Here is a 20,309-nt window from a genome sequence, read left to right on the forward strand (position 1 = left end):
TGACCATGTATAATCATCCTTTGAAGTTTGATAGCTGTAGATTCAAGCCTTCTCTAGTTATTGATTGGAAACTGTTTTCAGACTGTGACCTTGTCCTTTGACCTACTGACCTAAATGCAATGACCTACTGACAATAGGTAAACATCCTATGAAGTTTGACCACAGCAGACGCAAGTGTTCTCTGGTTCACTGCTTGCAAACCAAACAGTTTACAAGCCCAGGGACTGACTCACCAACAAACATAAGCAAAACAATATGCAACCTCTTGTTTGTAAGAGGGCACAAACAATTAACCTATCAGTGTAGAATATCACATATAAGATCCCTACCCCTACAACTATACTGTTAAATTTTCTCTCTATCCCTGTGTAAAATTTAAAGAGACTGACCTTAAGTCCAATTGACCCATGTCCTGCTAGAGTCACTGCTATAGCTCCATCTAGTGCTGTGATTTCTGCCAGTCGTGCAAACTTTGTTGCATCCAGTTCAAGGCCACCTAATCATAAAAGAGATGATTTTAACTGAACATGAAAACAATTATGTAAGAACTGTAAATCTGCAGGTATTCTGTGTGAGAACAATCAATTTTTTTTTTTAGTTTTAATGTTTAGTTTCAATTTAAAAAATGTTTTAAAAAATCATAAGCTAACCTGTGTTTATAAATTCAACCTTATCTTAGGATTTTCCCAGTATGAATGAAGAAGCCAATGGTCACTAAATACTAGTTTAATCACTGGTCATGATTATATCAGATATAGAATAGAAATGTTAGATGTCTTTTTAACAAGGCAGTCTGAAAGACAGCTAAATCCCCCGTCACTGCTATGGATAGTGAAAGGGTAAACCTTTGCTTTTAGCTGTGACCTTGACCTTGAACTGACATGGCTGACTCATGAATTCTGCACAACGTCTTGATGAGTAGATCATTTGACCCAAGTTTCATGAAAATCCTTCAAGGGGTTTAGGAGGTACAGAGCTGAAACCTTTGACCTTCAGTTGTGACCTTGACCTTGAGTTGACATGGCTGACTCATGAGTTCTTGATGAGGTGATCATTTGACCCAAGTTTGATGAAAATCCTTCAAGGGGTTTAGGAGATACAGAGTGGACACAAAATGGAAGGCTCAAACCTTCGACCCTTAGCTGTGACCTTGACCTTGAACTGACATGGCTGACTCATGAATTCTGCACAACGTCTTGATGAGTAGATCATTTGACCCAAGTTTCATGAAAATCCTTCAAGGGGTTTAGGTGGTACAGAGCTGAAACCTTTGACCTTCAGTTGTGACCTTGACCTTGAGTTGACATGGCTGACTCATGAGTTCTTGATGAGGTGATCATTTGACCCAAGTTTGATGAAAATCCTTCAAGGGGTTTAGGAGATACAGAGTGGACACAAAATGGAAGGCTCAAACCTTCGACCCTTAGTTGTGACCTTGACCTTGAGCTGGCATGGTTGACTCATAATTTCTGCATATCGTTTTGATGAGGTGATCATTTGACCCAAGTTTTATAAAATTCCTTCAAGGGGTTTAGGAGATATAGAGCGGACACAAAATGGAAGGCTCAAACCTTTGACCCTAAGTTGTGACCTTGACCTTGAGCCGGCATGACTGACTCATGGGTTCTGCACATCGTCTTGATGAAGTGATCATTTGACCTAAGTTTGATAAAATTCCTTCAAGGGGTTTAGGAGATATAGAGCGGACACAAAATGGAAGGCTCAAACCTTTGACCTTGAGTTGTGGCCTTGACCTTGAGCCGACAAGGCTGACCCATGGGTTCTGCACATCATCTTGATGAGGTGATCATTTGACCCAAGTTTCATGAAAATCCTTCAAGGAGTTTAGAAGATATAGAGCGGACACAAAATGGAAGGCTCAAACCTTTGACCCTAAGTTGTGACCTTGACCTTGAGCCGGCATGGCTGACTCATGGGTTCTGCACATCATCTTGATGAGGTGATCATTTGACCCAAGTTTTATAAAATTCCTTCAAGGGGTTTATGAGATATAGAGCGGACACAAAATGGCAGGCTCAAACCCTTGACCTTGAGTTGTGACCTTGACCTTGAACCAACAAGGCTGACTCATGGGTTCTCCAAAACATGCGCTCTGCACGTCGCCTCAGTGTGGTGAACATTTGTGCCAAGCTTTTCTGAAATCCTTCAAGCAGTTCATGAGCGGACACAGCAAAGTCATATATGACCTTTCACTCCTTAGTGTGACCTTGACCTTGAAGTCAGTCATCCGAAACAAGCGCTCTGCATATCATCTCAGTGTGGTGAACATCTGTGCCAAGTTTCTTTGAAATCCTTCAAGCAGTTCAAGAGTTACAGAGCGGACACGAAACACACTCATATGATCTTTGACCCCTGTGACTGACCTTGAAGCTAGTTATCCGAAACAAGCGCTCTGCATGTCGTCTCTGTGTGGTGAACATTTGCGTCAAGTTTCTTTGAAATCCTTCAAGGGGTTCAAGGGTTACAGAGCGAACATGAAATTGCTAATGGATGGACGGACGGACGGACAGACAGATGGACACTGGGAGTATAACAAAATACGTCCCTTTGGGCGTATAAAAAGTGTGACTTGTTTGCATGGTCAAACTGAACAGAGTCGATTTTGTCTGAGGGATTGTATCCTTATTCTGGTAAGAGTGAGCTGAACATGTGTCTCTACGGGGAGATAGATAAGTATGTCCCAAGTCTTTAAGATACTTTGTGTTGCATATCTGACTGTATCATATAACTATTTTTTTGAAAAAAAAAAAATTAATTTTCACAAGCACATACTGTCTTTATCCTAACTTAGACATTCAGAAATTTTCATAACCCTCTATAATTTGAACAAGTGGGGTCAAACTAAGTTTTTGACCTTTTGTAAGCCCAAAATCAGGTAATATGAGTGTACTTGGCTATCAAAATGTTTTTATATTATTTCAATACCAATGGTATTGCATGTATCAATATTTTGTAAGAAATTTTTGAAAAAGTTGATAGGGAATATTGGAAAGCAATGAAGTTATTTATTTTGTTGGGTTTAACGTCGCACCGACACAATTACATGTCATATGGCGACTTTCCAGCTTTGATCATGGAGGGAGGTGCCCCTCTGTGCATTATTTTATCACGAGCGGGCGCCTGGGTAGAACCATCGACCTTCCATAACCCAGCTGGAGGCTTCCTCACATGAAGAATTCAACGTCCCGTGTGAGGCTCGAACCCATATCGATGAGGGCCAAGTGATTTGAAGTCAGCGATCTTAACCACTCGGGGACAGAGGCCCCTAGTAAAGCAATTTTTTTTTTTAAGTTGGGTTTAACGTCGCACCAACACAATTATAGGTCATATGGTGACTTTCCAGCTTCGATAGTGGAGGAAGACCCCAGGTGCCCCACCGTGCATTATTTCATCACGAGCGGGCACCAGGATAGAACCACCAATCTTCCGCAAGCCAGCTGGATGGTTTCCTCACATGAAGAATTCAAAGCCCCGAGTGAGGCTTGAACCCACATCGATGAGGGGCAAGTAAAAGCAATGAAATGCAGATTCATGTAATACAAATTCCATGAAAATAAGTCCCAATGAATAATAAATAATTGCACATTAGTATGGTTTAGAGAACTAACTGTATCAATAATGTACAAGAAAAACTTCAAACCGTATTCTTCTGGTATCTGCATTCCAAACAAGCCCAGTTCACCAAGATGCTTTAATATTTCATCTGGAATTTTACCATCTATGTCAATCTGCTTAGAATCCACTGAAATAAAACACCAGTATGAGATATGATTTACAGGTACAGTACCTGAATGTGAAAACCAAACAACCCCCCCCCCCACCCCCCCACCACCACCCAACCTTTACTAAATTTGGCCAAGGCTGACAAAATCACATTTGGATTTTTTCCAATATATTTAAATTTTCATTTCATACCATACAGGAATTGATATTTAACATCTTATATTTTTTCAAAATCAACATTAATCATTGTTTTTTAATTTACCATAACAATTTTTATTCAACAAAATAAAAGGGGGGTATTTTTTCTGTCTTGGTCAAGATAAGCAAGGGGGACTTACTCTGAGGGGTATTTTGTCCTATTGTCCTAGAATATTTATATCAATAGTAGTACATTATTACATACATTTTGTTCAAACAAAAAGTCTCAAATAATTGGATACCCTACAGCAGATGTCATTAGTTACATGGTTTGTTTGTGATGATGTATTGTCAGATCTGATAGTTAAGTTCAAGCCAAAATGCCGAAGTTATTGGTCATAAACTTTTCCAGCTTCTGATGGTGGAGGAACTGAAGGACCCCTATGGGCATTATTTTAGTCATGGATGCATACACGGTACAACCATCCAGCTTCAATCAGGCGACTTCATTACATGAAATACTTCTAAATCCCACCCAAGGTTTCAAACCCACAGGGATGAGGTCAGCATACTTAGCCACTTGGCCAAAGCGGCCCGCTTAATCTGTCAAGAAAATCTATTAAACAAGAGTGAATCCTGTATCCGGTCACTAACAAATAGGTCTAAGCATTTCTATCTTGCCTTCTATAAATTTCAAAAAAGAAGTGTGAGTGGTGCAGGGGTTTGCAGTTTGGACTACAACGCCAGCAGTCTGGGTTTTGATTCCCAGCCGTGGCTGATGTCCCAACTAATGTCCAGTGCTGGGGGATTTACTTAAACTGGTACTGTTTCCAGCAGTATCAGCCTAGACTGGTTGCTGGGGAGGTAAATATGACATCTGCTGTGGGCTCGGCTGGAAATATGTTCCATCCATTCTGGGTGGAGACTTTCGTCGACTACCCACATTAAACAAGGAACTTTACCTTTCAGGTATTTCTTCAGGTAAAGAGACATAATATGCTTACCAGACATATCCCCCATTTCTTCCTAGTGATTATTTCATATGGGGTTTCTAATTATATCAGTAATTTCCAAATTCAGAAAATACAGACATACAGGGTCATCAGCAATATGAGCCAAGGTATACAAACCAAGTTACTAATAATCTTGCTGACTATAGTACCTGTACTTTATCAGAAATGGATATTACAAATTTTGTACCAGAAACTTCAGAATGTTGGGTTATGACTAACCCAGAAAGGAACTAGAGATTGTTTTCCAAGAAAAATATACATGTATGTCACCAACCAATCAACACGCAGTCATTGTAAAATACCACAAATGACGGGCAATAACTCCCGGCAAAGTCACTGAACCATAACATTCCAACAGACACTAGCAGGTTTGGCACTGATCACTCAAGAGCGGACACAGTGGTCCAGTGGTAACACTGTTTGACTAAGAAATCAGGGATCGTGAGTTCGAACCTCCGCTCCTCTAACTAAAAAATACTAACATTGGGACAAGAGTCCCGTGCTTTACACCTGGCATGATAAAGAACCAGGGAAGCTTCTGGAATTGGAGTGTCTTCTGTATATTGCACTATCCTCCTACTAACAGTCTTCTGGAAGATTCGCCCATATGGGTTACCGATGGCAACTATAAATAAGCTTACATACAAACAAACAAACAGTTAACTGGTAACTCATAGTTAGGTGGAATTAAAACCAGTGGTATAGGAGAAGTAGCACAGACATTACAGAATTTGAAAAACCAAGGGTCATAACTCCGCTGAAAATAATTAAAACAGGAACATGCCAATGATATACACAACAGTTACTATGCTTCATACAGACTGAAGCAAAAGGCAAAACCAGCTGTTTATTGACCTTTTATCAAATATCTTCGCTTTATGCTTATCTTGGTATTTTCATTTTAACTATTTTCAACAAACTTACAAGCATCATTTGTATTGCTTTTTTCAAATTAACAATGCCATAATTATTTGACAATTAATTATTCAACCTGAAAATGTATTCAGCACCCTTTCAGTCGCCAAAGTAATGTTACTACATGATGTCAACATCAGAATGCGCTAGTTCAGGTTACCTGGGGCAAATATGATTTTGTCACATGAGGTACACTGCGCCATTCTGGATTTGTAATATCCCTTTTCAACGGCTTTTTTGTTACTATTTACATTAATGTAAATGATAATAAATCAATAATATTGACATACTTTTGTTAGTTGTTTGTTTTCACACGTGAAGCACACAATTTATCAGTGATGCACAAAATCAATTAAAGGCAATTTTGTTTCGCCACGTTTGATTGGTGTTTCCAAAGTTTTCGACCAATAAAAATCATCGTAACGATATTCAGTAATAGACGGAGCACACTTTGTTGACAGGTGAAGTTCACAACCCATAACGGAATAAACAGAGCGAAGTCATTAAAAACAAGAGGACCATGATGGTCCTGAATCGCTCACCTCTTCCCACATGACCCAGTTTTGAGTATGATGTCGTTTTTTCTATTATTTGACATAGTGACCTAGTTTTTGAGCTCATGTGACCCAGTTTTGAACTTGACCTAGATATTATCAAGATAAAAATTCTGACCAATTTTCATGAAGATCTATTGAAAAAATATGGTCTCTAGAGAGGTCACAAGGTTTTTCTATTATTTGACCTATTGACCTAGTTTCCGAAGATATGTGATCCTGCTTTGAACTTTACCTAGATATCATCAAGGTGAACATTCTCACTAATTTTCATGAAGATCTCATGAAAAATATGGCCTCTAGAGAGGTCACAAGGTTTTTCTATTTTTATACCTACTGGCCTAGTTTTTGAACACACGTGACCCAGTTTCGAAAATGACCTAGATATCATCAAGGTGAACATTCAGATCAATTTTCAAGAAGATCCATTGAAAAATATGGCCTTTAGAGAGGTCACAAGGTTTTTCTATAATTTTAGACCTACTGACCTAGTTTTTGACCGCAGTTGACCCAGTTTCAAACTTGACCTAGATATCATCAAGATGAACATTCAGACCAACTTCCATACAGATCCCATGAAAAGTATGGCCTCTAGAGATGTCACAACGTTTTTTTATTATTTGACCTACTGACCTAGTTTTTAAAGGCACATGACCCAGTTTCAAACTTGACCTAGATATCATCAAGGTGAACATTCTGACCAATTTTTATGGAGATCCATTCACAAGTATGGCCTCTAGAGAGGTCACAAGGTTTTTCTATTTTTAGACCTACTGACCTAGTTTTTGACCGCACATGACCCTGTTTCGAACCTGACCTAGATATCATCATGATGAACATTCAGACCAATTTTCATACAGATCCCATGAAAAATATGGCCTTTAGAGAGGCCACAAGGTTTTTCTATTATTTGACCTACTGACCTAGTTTTCTTCGGCACGTGACCCACTTTCGAACTTGACATAGATATCATCAAGATGAACATTCAGACCAACTTTCATACAGATCCCATGAAAAATATGGCCTCTAGAGAGGTCACAAGGTTTTTCTATTATTTGACCTACTGACCTAGTTTTTGATGGCACGTGACCCACTTTCAAACTTGACCTAGATATCATCAAGGTGAACATTCTGACCAATTTTCATGAAGATCTCATGAAATATATGGTCTCTAGAGTGGTCACAAGGTTTTTCTATTTTTAGACCTACTGACCTAGTTTTTGACCGCACGTGACCCAGTTTCGAACTTGACCTAGATATCATAAAAATGAACATTTAGACCAACTTTCATACAGATCCCGTGAAAAATATGGCCTTTAGAGAGGTCACAAGGTTTTTCTATTATTTGACCTACTGACCTAGTTTTTGACGACACGTGACCCAGTTTCGAACTTGACCTAGATATCATCAAGATGAACATTCAGACCAACTTTCATACAGATCCCATGAAAAATATGGCCTTGAAAGAGGTCACAAGGTTTTTCTATTATTTGACCTACTGACCTAGTTTTTGATGGCACGTGACCCAGTTTCGAACTTGACCTAGATATCATCAAGTTGAACGTTCTGACCAATTTTCATGAAGATCTTGTAAAATATATAGCCTCTATAGAGGTCACAAGGTTTTTCTATTTTTAGACCTACTGACCTAGTTTTTGAAGGCACGTGACCAAGTTTCAAACTTGACCTAGATATCATCAAGGTGAACATTCTGACCAATTTTCATGAAGATCTTGTGAAATATATGGCCTCTATAGAGGTCACAAGGTTTTTCTATTTTTAGACCTACTGACCTAGTTTTTGATGGCACGTAACCCAGTTTCAAACTTGACCTAGATATCATCAAGATAAACATTCTGACCAATTTTCATAAAGATCCCACAAAAAATGTGACCTCTAGAGTGGTCACAAGCAAAAGTTTACGGACGGACAGACGACGGACGCTGCGTGATCACAAAAGCTCACCTTGTCACTATGTGACAGGTGAGCTAAAAAAGCGACCTCTTCGCTCACATCGCCTAAAAGTGTGGACCCTGAATATGTCTCCCTCACTGCATATGGGAGACATACTTATCTGGCTGACAACAGAACCTGTACATTATCATAAATAGACAAAGAGACTTCAAGATCTACACTGGAGTAGTAACCTAGTGTAGAATTACTAGCCAGATATGTAGCATTTAAAGTCTTTCAATCAACAGAAATCCTGGAAACTTCTTCAGAAGGCACTTATTCATACTTATAACGTATTTGGAATGGGTCCTTTTAATATGAAAGGTAAAATGCACTTAACTTATTGTACCTTCTTTTATAAATTTATGATTTCACTTCAGCGTCTAATTATTCAAAGGTTGAACTGTAAATTTGTTTATCAGCAACTTTGTACATTTAAATACCTGCTTCATCGAAGAATCTTTCTATAGGTGCCACCAATTCATTCAGGTGATCATAATCTTCACTTTTAGACAGCTCTGGGAATACTAGCATTTCCTGCAACATATAGAAACTGTTGAGCCATAGGTTATTTTCAAACAAGAGTGCAAGAATGTCACAATATACGCCCGTCACAGCAAATTTCTTTACTCTAGCACCTGTATTTGCAAATGGAATTTTAACTTTGTGGTTGTTTAGTAATAACAGTTACTAAGTGTTTTGTTTTTCTAAGTCCACAAAAAAAAACTCCTTACCAGGTAGAGATACCTTAAAATACACCTAAAATTGGAAAGTAACATCTATGTTGTACCACAGAAAAGTGGTCTTGGTTTTTCCCTACGGTCAATTATAAAAAAGTTATTTATAGTAACAACTAAGGGAAGTTAATCTTAAAAAAAAAAAAAATTGTAAGTCCTCACAAAAATCTTTACCAGGTAGAGACTGGTCAAAATACACCTCAAAATTGGATGTAGCATGCATATTGTACTACAGAAAAGTGGTCTCGATTTTTCCCTATGATTAGTAATGAAAAAGTTACAATATAAGCTATTTACAGTAACAACAAAGGGAAGTAATTCGAAAGAAGGGAACTGCGCATGACACTTCGTCTCATGATGGTGTATAATTGTGTCAAGTTACATCAAAATCCCTCCATGCATGAAGAAGAAATGCTTCGGACAAAGTCATTCTTGTATCTGACCTTTGGCCTCTTAAGTGTGACCTTGACCTTAGACCTAGGGACCTGGTTCTTGCGCATGACTCTACGTCTCGTGGTGGTGAACATTTGTGCCAAGTTATATCAAAATCCCTCTATGCATGAAGAAGACATGCTCCGGACAAGGTTTTCATTCTTGTATCCTTTGACCTCTAAGTGTGACCTTGACCTTAGACCTAGAGACCTGGTTCTTGCGCATGACACTCCGCCTCATGGTGGTGAACATTTGTGCCAAGTTATATCAAAATCCCTCTATGCATGAAGAAGAAATGCTCCGGACAAAGTTTTCATTCTTGTATCCTTTGACCTCTAAGTGTGACCTTGACCTTAGACCTAGGGACCTGGTTCTTGCGCATGACACTCCTTCTCATGATGATGAACAATTGTGCCAACTTTCATTAAAATCCCTCTATGCATGAAGAAGATATGCTCCGGACAAAGTCATTCTTGAATTTGACCTTTGACCTCTAAGTGTGACCTTGACCTTAGACCTAGGGACCTGGTTCTTGCGCATGACACTCCGTCTCATGATGGTGAACAACTGTGCCAAGTTTCATCAAAATCCCTTCATGCATGTAGAAGATATGCTTCGGACAAAGTCATTCTTGTATCTGACCTTTGGCCTCTAAGTGTGACCTTGACCTTAGACCTAGGGACCTGGTTCTTGCGCATGACTCTACGTCTTGTGGTGGTGAACATTTGTGCCAAGTTATATCAAAATCCCTCTATGCATGAAGAAGACATGCTCCGGACAAGGTTTTCATTCTTGTATCCTTTGACCTCTAAGTGTGACCTTGACCTTAGACCTAGAGACCTGGTTCTTGCGCATGACACTCCGCCTCATGGTGGTGAACATTTGTGCCAAGTTATATCAATATCCCTCTATGCATGAAGAAGAAATGCTCCGGACAAAGTTTTCATTCTTGTATCCTTTGACCTCTAAGTGTGACCTTGACCTTAGACCTAAGGACCTGGTTCTTGCGCATGACACTCCTTCTCATGATGATGAACAATTGTGCCAACTTTCATTAAAATCCCTCTATGCATGAAGAAGATATGCTCCGGACAAAGTCATTCTTGAATTTGACCTTTGACCTCTAAGTGTGACCTTGACCTTAGACCTAGGGACCTGGTTCTTGCGCATGACACTCCGTCTCATGATGGTGAACAACTGTGCCAAGTTTCATCAAAATCCCTTCATGCATGTAGAAGATATGCTCCGGACAAGGTCTGTGGACGCCGCCCGCCCACCAACCCGCCCGCCTGCCCGCCAGGGGTGTTCCCATAATACGTCCCGTTTTTCAAACAGGCGTATAAAAAGTATTCGCGTCATTATGTGGTATAGTTGTAGGCTACTTAGTTTCCACTCCTACAAATGGTAATAATAATAATAATAATAATAATTTCTTTATTTTACAAAGGTTAACTCATTATGCAATGACATATTAAGCAGATACAAATGAAATCACATATTTACAATGAGGCCTTCAACAAGGTACAAAGTATTAAAGTACATATTAAAACATTACGACATAAAAAAGAAAAGAAAAAAGGTAAAAACGAATTTCATCTGAGCACTTGTAGCATTATGATTATGCAGTGAAGACTTCATCAAATAAAAGTTTTTTTGCAACTGTATTTAAAACAGTTCACATTCGCTGCATTTCTGATAATAACTGGTATAGAATTCCACACTTTCATTGATAAAAATTTGACAGATTGTTTCATATAATCTGAATTGAGTCTGAAATGAGTAATTAAACCTTGGGAATTAGATCTTAGGTTGTATGACTTGTTGTCGGAAACAGTAATCAACTGAGAAATATACTCTAGAGTTGAACCATGCAGAGCCTTATACGTCATTATAGCTATATGTAATTTATGTTTGTTTTCGACAGAAAGCCATTTCAGTTCTTTAAACATAGCAACAAAAGAAGTTAACAAAGGTTTTGCTAATATCCATCTAGCAATACTTTTCTGAAACACTGAGACTTTTGAAAAGTACATGTAAGTTTTGGGAGCATTACACCAAATTATCGCACCGTAGTCAATAATCGGAATGATATTGGCATTATAAAACATTTGTTTCATTTCTAGTGTAAGAAATTTTGAGAACTTTCGGAGGTGTAAATTTGTTAGAAATTTTTTCACAGATATTTTTCTATGTGTACATCCCACTTTAAATGCTGATTGATATGTACACCTAAAACTTTTTGATTTGTGACAGAATTTATACGACAGTTATTCACTGTTAGATTTAGAGAGGTAGAATGTCTTATTCTATACTGGGAATCTATCAGCATCGAAGTAGTTGATTAAGTACCATGGTACTAACAAAGACAGAGTACGGAATTAATCTTTTTGTTAATAGATTTACAGTTATGATATATAAAATCAGTCTAATATTCCTGTATTTTTTACAAAACTACCTTTTTTTCAGACAGTAACACTTACAGCTACACACATTACTATACAACTTCTTCTACTTACGTGTAGCATTGCATCTCATTAAATCTTACCTTGAAAACAGGATTTTTGTTGTAAAGTTAACTGACATTTAGTTAAAACTGAAAACTATTAAGCGTGGAGTTCCACAAGACTCCAAAGTAGCGCCTTCACCTTTTTATGTATAACATAAAGAAAGAAAAAATTAAAAGGTTAGGGAATCACAGCCAGAGCAATGCATCCAATACAGACATACATGCTGATGATACAGCTCCGCATGTTCCAAATTCTAAAGTCTTTGCTGTTCTGGAACAATTACAATATTCATGATGATAGATTTAACAACATGGCAATAAATCCTGTCAAAACAACCTGTGTGTTGATAGGAAACTTAAAAGTGCATCTTCTTTGTATATTGAAAGAGAAAATACAATGTTTAAACAAGCACTATTCCAAAAGTTATTAATTAGTTTGCTGCTTTTCAGGCATCTTTTAATACTGAAAAAATATTGTGGAATGTATAAATATAACACAAGATGCATGTACAAAGATAGAAAACAAAATTGCTCTCCTGAAGCAAATGAAATAGATGGAGTTGTGTGCTAGACTGATTTGAACAATTTAGACCTCAGACAAGTTTTCATATTCTGGGAAAAGAATTTTTTCTACAATGTTAAATGAAACTTCTCACAATCATAAATAAATACATGGTCCATTATAATTGAGCTGTGCCATGAGAAAACCGCGCATCCGCGCAGTCTGGTCAGGATCCATGCTGTTTGCTAACAGTTTCTGTAATTGCAATAGGCTTTGAAAGCGAACAGCATGGATCCTGACTAGGCTGCGCGGATGCGCAAGCTGGTCTGGATCCATGCTTGTCGCAAACCCACTATGTTCGTTTTCTCATGGCACGGCTCATTATGGTGACAATCATAATTTATCTTGAGAAAGATAGCAATATTGGCATTTTAACAAAGTTACACACAGGTTGCCATTAATTCATAAAATGATTCTGTTTCCATGTGCCTAGTCTACACTTCATTCTACAGAGGATAATGATCAAACATTTGAAATATTTGAAACAAACATTGTTAAACAATGTAAAAGTTTATTAAACCAACTTTTTTTGAAGAATCAGCATATCCAATTCAGCCAGAAAGATTGGGTTATGTTCTTAAAGTGGCTAACCCACACATTGTGATTTATGATTTTTAAAATAATTTATCACCGAAAGGCAAAATGCTGCCAATGTTTCATATATTTACATGAAAGTTAATGGTTGATCAGTTTCTTGGTACGGGAACATTCAAGTTTTTGCAGTTTTTCTCAAGCACTTTTATAAACCATTGCTACGATTTACTTTTGTAAACATTGATAAATATAGAACGAGACGTGACAGTATTTTTAGACACCATCATCATGTGGGCAGCAAACCAAAACTGCGCATGCGCATATTTTGCTTCCGTCACTAATAATCAATAGAGCGCATATATAGGTATCGCACAGTATTATGTCATTTTGAAATGTATAACAAGAGGACCATGATGGTCCTGAATTGCTCACCTGTTCCCACATGACCCAGTTTTGAGTATGATGTCGATTTTTCTATTATTTGAAATAGTGACCTAGTTTTTGAGCTCATGTGACCCAGTTTTGAACTTGACCTAGATATCATCAAGATAAAAATTCTGACCATTTTTCATAAAGATCCATTGAAAAATATGGCCTCTAGAGAGGTCACAAGGTTTTTCTATTATTTGACCTATTGACCTAGTTTTTGAAGGTACATGACCCAGTTTCGAATTTGACCTAGATATCATCAAGATGAACATTCTCACTAATTTTCATGAAGATCTCATGAAAAATATGGAGGGAGGTCACATGGTTTTTCTATTTTTATACCTACTGGCCTAGTTTTTGACCGCATGTGACCCAGTTTCGAACTTGACCTAGATATCATCAAGGTGAACATTCAGACCAATTTTCATGAAGATCCATTGAAAAATATGACCTCTAGAGAGGTCAAAAGGTTTTTCTAATTTTAGACCTACTGACCTAGTTTTTGACCACAGTTGACCCAGTTTCAAACTTAACCTAGATATATTTTTGTATCAAGATGAACATTCAGACCAACTTTCATTCCGATCCCGTGAAAAATATGGCCTCTAGAGAGGTCACAAGGTTTTTTATTATTTGAACTACTGACCTAGTTTTTGACCGCTGTTGACCCAGTTTCAAACTTGACCTAGATATCATCAAGATAAACATTAAGACCAACTTCCATGCAGATCCCATGAAAAATATGGCCTCTAAAGGGGGCTTTACCAGGTATAGTTCAGAAAAACCAACTGAGAACATGCTGAGATGACTTTCAAATATAACTATGGTGATGACAAGGAGGACTGCAAGATGTCTGAACATGAAATTGACCGACTGATTGTTTTTTTATTCATGTGAATAAATTGAATCAGATTTGATAATTTCTGTTTATTGGTACTTCAAAGACTTCTGGTACTTCAAAGACTTCAATTAATTCAATTGCATGTAGAACTTCTCAAGAAAAATTTCGGGCAACCACTTTTTACTTCGGTCAACCAAATTTTGATAAATTGGTTGCCCGAATGACAACTATTTCAAAATTCTAATTTCGCAGCATGCTGAATGACCTAGTTTTTGACCCCACATGACCCAGATTCAAACTTAACCTATAAGTCATCAAGACAATTATTCTGACCAATTCTCATGAGTCTCAAACTTTAACTGTGGACTCTAGACTGTTAACAAGATTTTCCTTTGATCTTGCCTACTGACCTAGTTTTTGACCCCACATGACACAGATTCAATCAAACTGGGGCTAAAGATCATCAAGATAAACATTCTGATCACATTTCATGAAGATGGGGTCATAAATGTGGCCTCTAGCATGTCAACAAGCTTTTCCTTTGATTTGACTGGGTGACCTAGTTATTCACTCCACATGACTCAGATTCGAACTTGACCTAGAGAATCAAGACAAATATTCTCACTAAGTTTAATAAAGATTGGGTCACAACTGTGGCCTCTAGGGTGTAAACAAGCTTTTCCTTTGATCTGACCTACTGACCTAGTTTTTGACCCCACATGACCAAGTTTCAAACTTGACCTAGAGATTATCAAGACAAACATCCTGACCAAGTTTCATAAAGATTGGGTCTCAACTGTGGCCTCTAGAGTGTTAACCAGCTTTTCCTTTGATTTGACCGGCGGGTGACCTAGTTTTTGACCCCACATCACCCAGATTTGAACTTGGCCTTGAGGTCATCAAGACAAACAATCTGCCCAACTCTCATGAGTTTCAAACTTAAACTGTAGACTCTAGAGTGTTAACAAGATTTTCCTTTGATCTGGCCTAGTGACCTAGTTTTTGACCCCACATGACCCAGTTTTAAACTTGACCTATTATTATTATTATATAAAATATGTAAAGTGAATAAAAAATCACATTTTAATTACAAAGAAATAGTAACAAGAGCTGTCACAGGAGACAGCGCGCTAGACTATTTCGATGCTGGATAGTAAAACTGGGCACATCTGAGGAAGCTGGAGCTGTCACTGGAGTGTTTAATGACTCCAATGGTGGATGAAGATATTGTTCAACAGCTCGAGTCTGTGTCAAAAATGTTAAGTTATAAGAGAGATAAAGGTAACGTGTATCAAAACACCAAATAAGTATAATTCTAAGCAAAAAGGGGGCATAATTCATAAAATATTGGTGCAAAAGTTATACACCTTGAGTCAGATGATGTGGGTGATGATGTGGAACAACTACTTCAAGTTTGAATCAAATCCATTAAGTAATTACTAAGATATAGTGAAAATGCATCAAAATTAACCTTAAATTCTAAGTAAAAGGCGGCATAATTCATGAAATATTGGTGCCAGAGTTATGCACCTTGTGTCATATGATGTGAGTGATAAGGTGGGACAACTATTTTAAGTTTGAATCAAATCCATTTAGTAATAACTGAGATAGAGTGAAAATGCACCAAAACTTTAACCTGAAATTCTAAGTAAAAAGGGGAGATAATTCATCAAATATTGGTGCAAGAGTTATGGCTCTTGTGTCATATGATGTGAGTGACAATGTTGAACAACTATTTTAAGTCTGAATCAAATCCATTTAGTAATAACTGAGATAGAGTGAAAGTGCACTAAAACTTTAACCCGAAATTCTAAGTAAAAGTGGGGGATAATTCATTAAATATTGGTACCAGAGTTATGGACCTTGTGTCATATGATGTGGGAGATGATGTGGAACAACTAATTTCAATTTGAATCAAATCCATTTAGTAAAATTTTTTTTTTTTTATTTTGTTGGGTTTAACATCGCACTGACACAATTATAGGTCATATGGCGACTTTCCAGCTTTGATGGTGGAGGAAGACCCTAGGTGCCCCTCCGTGCATCATTTCATCACAAGCCGGCACCTGGGTAGAACCAACGACCTTGCGTAAGCCAGCTGGATGGCTTCCTCACATGAAGAATTCAAGGCCCCGAGTGATGCTCGAACCCACATCGATGAGGGGCAAGTGATTTGAAGTCAGCGACCTTAACCACTCAACCACGGAAGCCCCAAATCCATTTAGTAATAATTAAGATAGAGTGAAAGTGCATCAAAACTTTAACCTGAAATTCTCAGTAAAAATGGGGGGGGTGTGTATTTCATGAAATATTGGTGTGAGAGTTATGGCCCTTGTGCCATATGATGTGGTGTGATGAGGAATAACTATTTTAAGTTTGAAACAAATCCATCAAGTAATTACAGAGATAAGGAGAAAAAAGAGAAAGTATAAAAAACTTTAACCAAGGTAGGGACGCAGAAGGACGCCAATGCCGGGTTGAGTAGGATAACTCTCCATATACAAATGTACTTCGTATAGTCGAGCTAAAAAGGTCACAGGAAAAAATTAATCTTAACTTGTTCATTGTCCTTCTAAGTTTCAGGTTTCGACTGCATTCACATAGAATTATACCAACAAGTTATGATTAAGCCATACAGACTCCAAAAAAGTGAATTTTTGGTTAAGAAAGCAATCCAATCAAAAGGCGTCATTTCTCATGAGCCTCAACAGATATACTCAACATCACTAATCTCGCGTCATCCCTAATTTCGCGGTATTTGAGTTACGCCACCTACGTGGTGTTTACCGGGGAAGTTCGTGACCTATTTTACTCATGCTGGCGAAAAATGCTCCTACCTGCAGTTACATTGCTAAATATCTGTCAATATTTATTAAAATCGTATTTTTCACACATCTATTGCAAAAATCCATGAATTAAGCAAATATTTGCAATGTTTATAAGTTCGTCTACCAGCTGATCGGCATTTGTCCTCATTAATTATGCAAATTAAGTCCCGCCTATAGGTTAGAGGACAAAAAATTTTAAGTAACATCCCCCAGCTACACAAAAATGAATGAAATATCGGTATCAGGCAAAACATCAAAACGTCTTATATCGATGGATTTTAAGAGGGAGGAAGGGATGGGGGCCCGCTGACCATCTCCTCAAAATACAGCAATGATACTGAGCAGTGAATTTTAACATGTTAGATAACTATCAAACAGAAAATATTAAGTACTATTACGATTCTTAGGCTCCGCTACATTATGACCACGCCCACAACCTTGTGATTTACTTGCAAAATATCTGGTGTGTCTGCTGCACAGAGGAGAATATTTTCGATAGTGCCAATGTAAACAGATAATATAAAACGTTTCATTGGCGTTTAATAACTTTTGAGTGTTCCTGTTAATTTGACTTAGATAGCTTTTCAATGTTTGAATTATATTTAGTGTTTCATAACCTATGATAGCCTGATTGACACAATTGTTGACCTATACTGCGACATTAGTGATGTGACATCACACGATAACAATGGCTGACTGTTGTTGTTCAAAGTACACATGGATGTTTCTTCAATGATATCTTATTCATTTTCACACAGTTATTGATGCATATGACATGAAATATTGTGGTAAAGACAAGAAATACACTGTTGTGTTGTTTCTTGTTTAATGTGGTTACGTCAAATGTCAAGTACCACGACATTACAGATAAGTATATGGATACTATATGATCACAATAAATGATATTTAAACTTAATGAGCTGGGTGTCCACCCTCTGGCATCACAGTGGATAAAGTCATTTTTGAAGGGCTGAACCCAAAAAGTAGTTGTAGACGGCTGCACTTCTGACACCCTGCCTGTCCTGTCCGGTGTCCCTCAGGGATCTGTCCTAGGGCCCTGTCTCTTCCTGGCTTAAATTAATGACCTACCAGATTCTATTAGAAGTAAGGCAAGACTGTTTGCAGATGATACCATAGTATACCTTACAGTCAAGTCCTCATCTGATGCCCAAACACTACAAAAAGATTTGTACGCCCTTGAAAAGTGGGAACGGGACTGGTCAATGGAATTTAATCCAGACAAGTGTGAGGTGCTGAGAATTACTCGCAAACAAAACCCTGTCATGTTTCCTTACACCTTGCATGACAAGGAACTGAAATCTACCGATACCGCTAAATACTTAGGTGTTACATTAACTAAAGACTTAAACTGGTCTGAACATATTAATACTATTTCCTATAAAGCAAACAACTCTCTTAAATTCATCAAAAGAAATGTTCAGACAACAAACAAAAAGGTCAAAGAGAAAGCCTATAACACCTATGTCCGTCCACAACTCGAGTATTGCTCATCAACCTGGTACCCCTGGCAAAAGTCCGTCTCATACAAAGTCGAAAAAGTGCAAAAATCAGCTGCACGGTTTATCTTTAACGACTATAATTATACAAGCAGTGTAACCCAGATGATTAACACCCTAAACTGGCAAACTTTAGAACAACGGCACATACAATCTTCTCTCATATATTTTTACAAAATCCGAACGAATCATGTATGCGTCGACCATAACCATCTAACTCCGACCAGAAACCTTTACTACCTAATTCCACAGTCCCGTACTCAATACCACATGAACTCCTTCTTCCCACGTACAATCAGACTATGGAATGGCCTTCCTCACTATGTACAGTCCAGCCACAGCCTCAACATATTTGCTGAGCGGCTGGCTTCTGTACATCTGCAGTAACTTCCTTCACTATGTTTTTAACTTAGCACCTGTAGTAATTTTTATTCTTTGCACTTAATGAGTTTTCTCATTTTTTAACACTGCCCAGACAAGTGCCTTCCAGTCATAATCGCTAATGATTGTTGGAAGTAACATGTAGATGTAGATACCTCGACGGTCAGCCAGCAATATTAAAATTTTGACATGTTTTAGCCCATAAAATCCAGAAAACAGGAATAAAGTAATGGGAGACATATGCTATAGTTTATAACAATACTATTTACTAACGCAATACATGTTAGACTGCTTTTAAAGGGCGTCAACTAATGACTCCGGGATAATTTATGACGCAGTCCTACAATGATCACTGCAATATTTAAGTTCCTTCTCAAAATATATTATATACCTTATCAAATCTCCCAAGAAATAATTCTTTGACAAATGGAGTATTTTTCAGCGGTTTTGACGGCCCGTCTTTCGATCGTTCTATATCCTGACCTTCAGTTTTCGTAATACTCGAGCCCCCCGCCTTTTCGACGCTGCTAGCAAGACATCTGTCATGATAAATAACTGGTATCGTCCATCTGTTGGAGTTTATATTTTCTACGGTAATAATACTCTTAATTTGTCTTTGACTTAGTTTTAAAAGCGATTTTTTGAACATTCTTTCTGTTTGTGTTACCCGGCGAAGACAGCGGAAGTTTACCTTACATTTGGGAACAAACTAAACTGCTGACGACTTAGCTGACGATATAGAATATATAGGAAACTGCTGTCCACAAAGGTAAAGAAGGGTATCGGAAACTGCTGACCATATAGACAAAGAAGGATAATAAAATCGATATTGTCTAGCCTAGTCTAATTATACAGGTGTTTAAACTGATGTTATTGTGAGCGCAGAATAGTTTATGTTAACATATGATTACAATGATTACGTACAATGTTCAATATGAATCAGAGATCATCATTATAGATATGTATATAATTTGCTCATATTTTACTTTTTATGTAATATTCTTGAACTTCAAATAAACAATTCAATCATTCCTGTGATCTGTGTAATATAATGTATTATTATTGCTTATACAACACTGATATATATATATATATTGAATTGTCTTACAGTTTGCAGCACAATATACATAGTTCTAATTTAAGTCACATAGAATATGTTCCAAATGTATGTTATGTGTTTTTGATATTGCGTATTAATATTATTATCATTATTATGATAAAAGAA

The 20,309-nt window shown here is 37.6% G+C and overlaps 1 protein-coding gene across 1 annotated transcript in view; it reads right to left on the reverse strand.

Moving 5' to 3' along the window:
• LOC123529454 (complex I assembly factor ACAD9, mitochondrial-like) overlaps nt 1-19,795 on the reverse strand; it is an 88,585-nt gene extending 68,790 nt beyond the window's left edge. The window contains exons 1-4 of the mRNA XM_045309784.2: nt 19,476-19,795; nt 8,761-8,854; nt 3,662-3,763; nt 390-496 (exon numbers count right to left, since the gene is read on the reverse strand). Coding sequence (XP_045165719.2) covers nt 390-496; nt 3,662-3,763; nt 8,761-8,854; nt 19,476-19,733 — 561 coding nt within the window. The 5' untranslated portion in view covers nt 19,734-19,795. The remainder of the gene's footprint in view (nt 1-389; nt 497-3,661; nt 3,764-8,760; nt 8,855-19,475) is intronic.
• Between the last annotated feature and the right edge of the window lie 514 nt (nt 19,796-20,309).

Source organism: Mercenaria mercenaria, chromosome 13 (assembly GCF_021730395.1).
Source record: "Mercenaria mercenaria strain notata chromosome 13, MADL_Memer_1, whole genome shotgun sequence".
Lineage (NCBI taxonomy): Eukaryota > Metazoa > Mollusca > Bivalvia > Venerida > Veneridae > Mercenaria > Mercenaria mercenaria.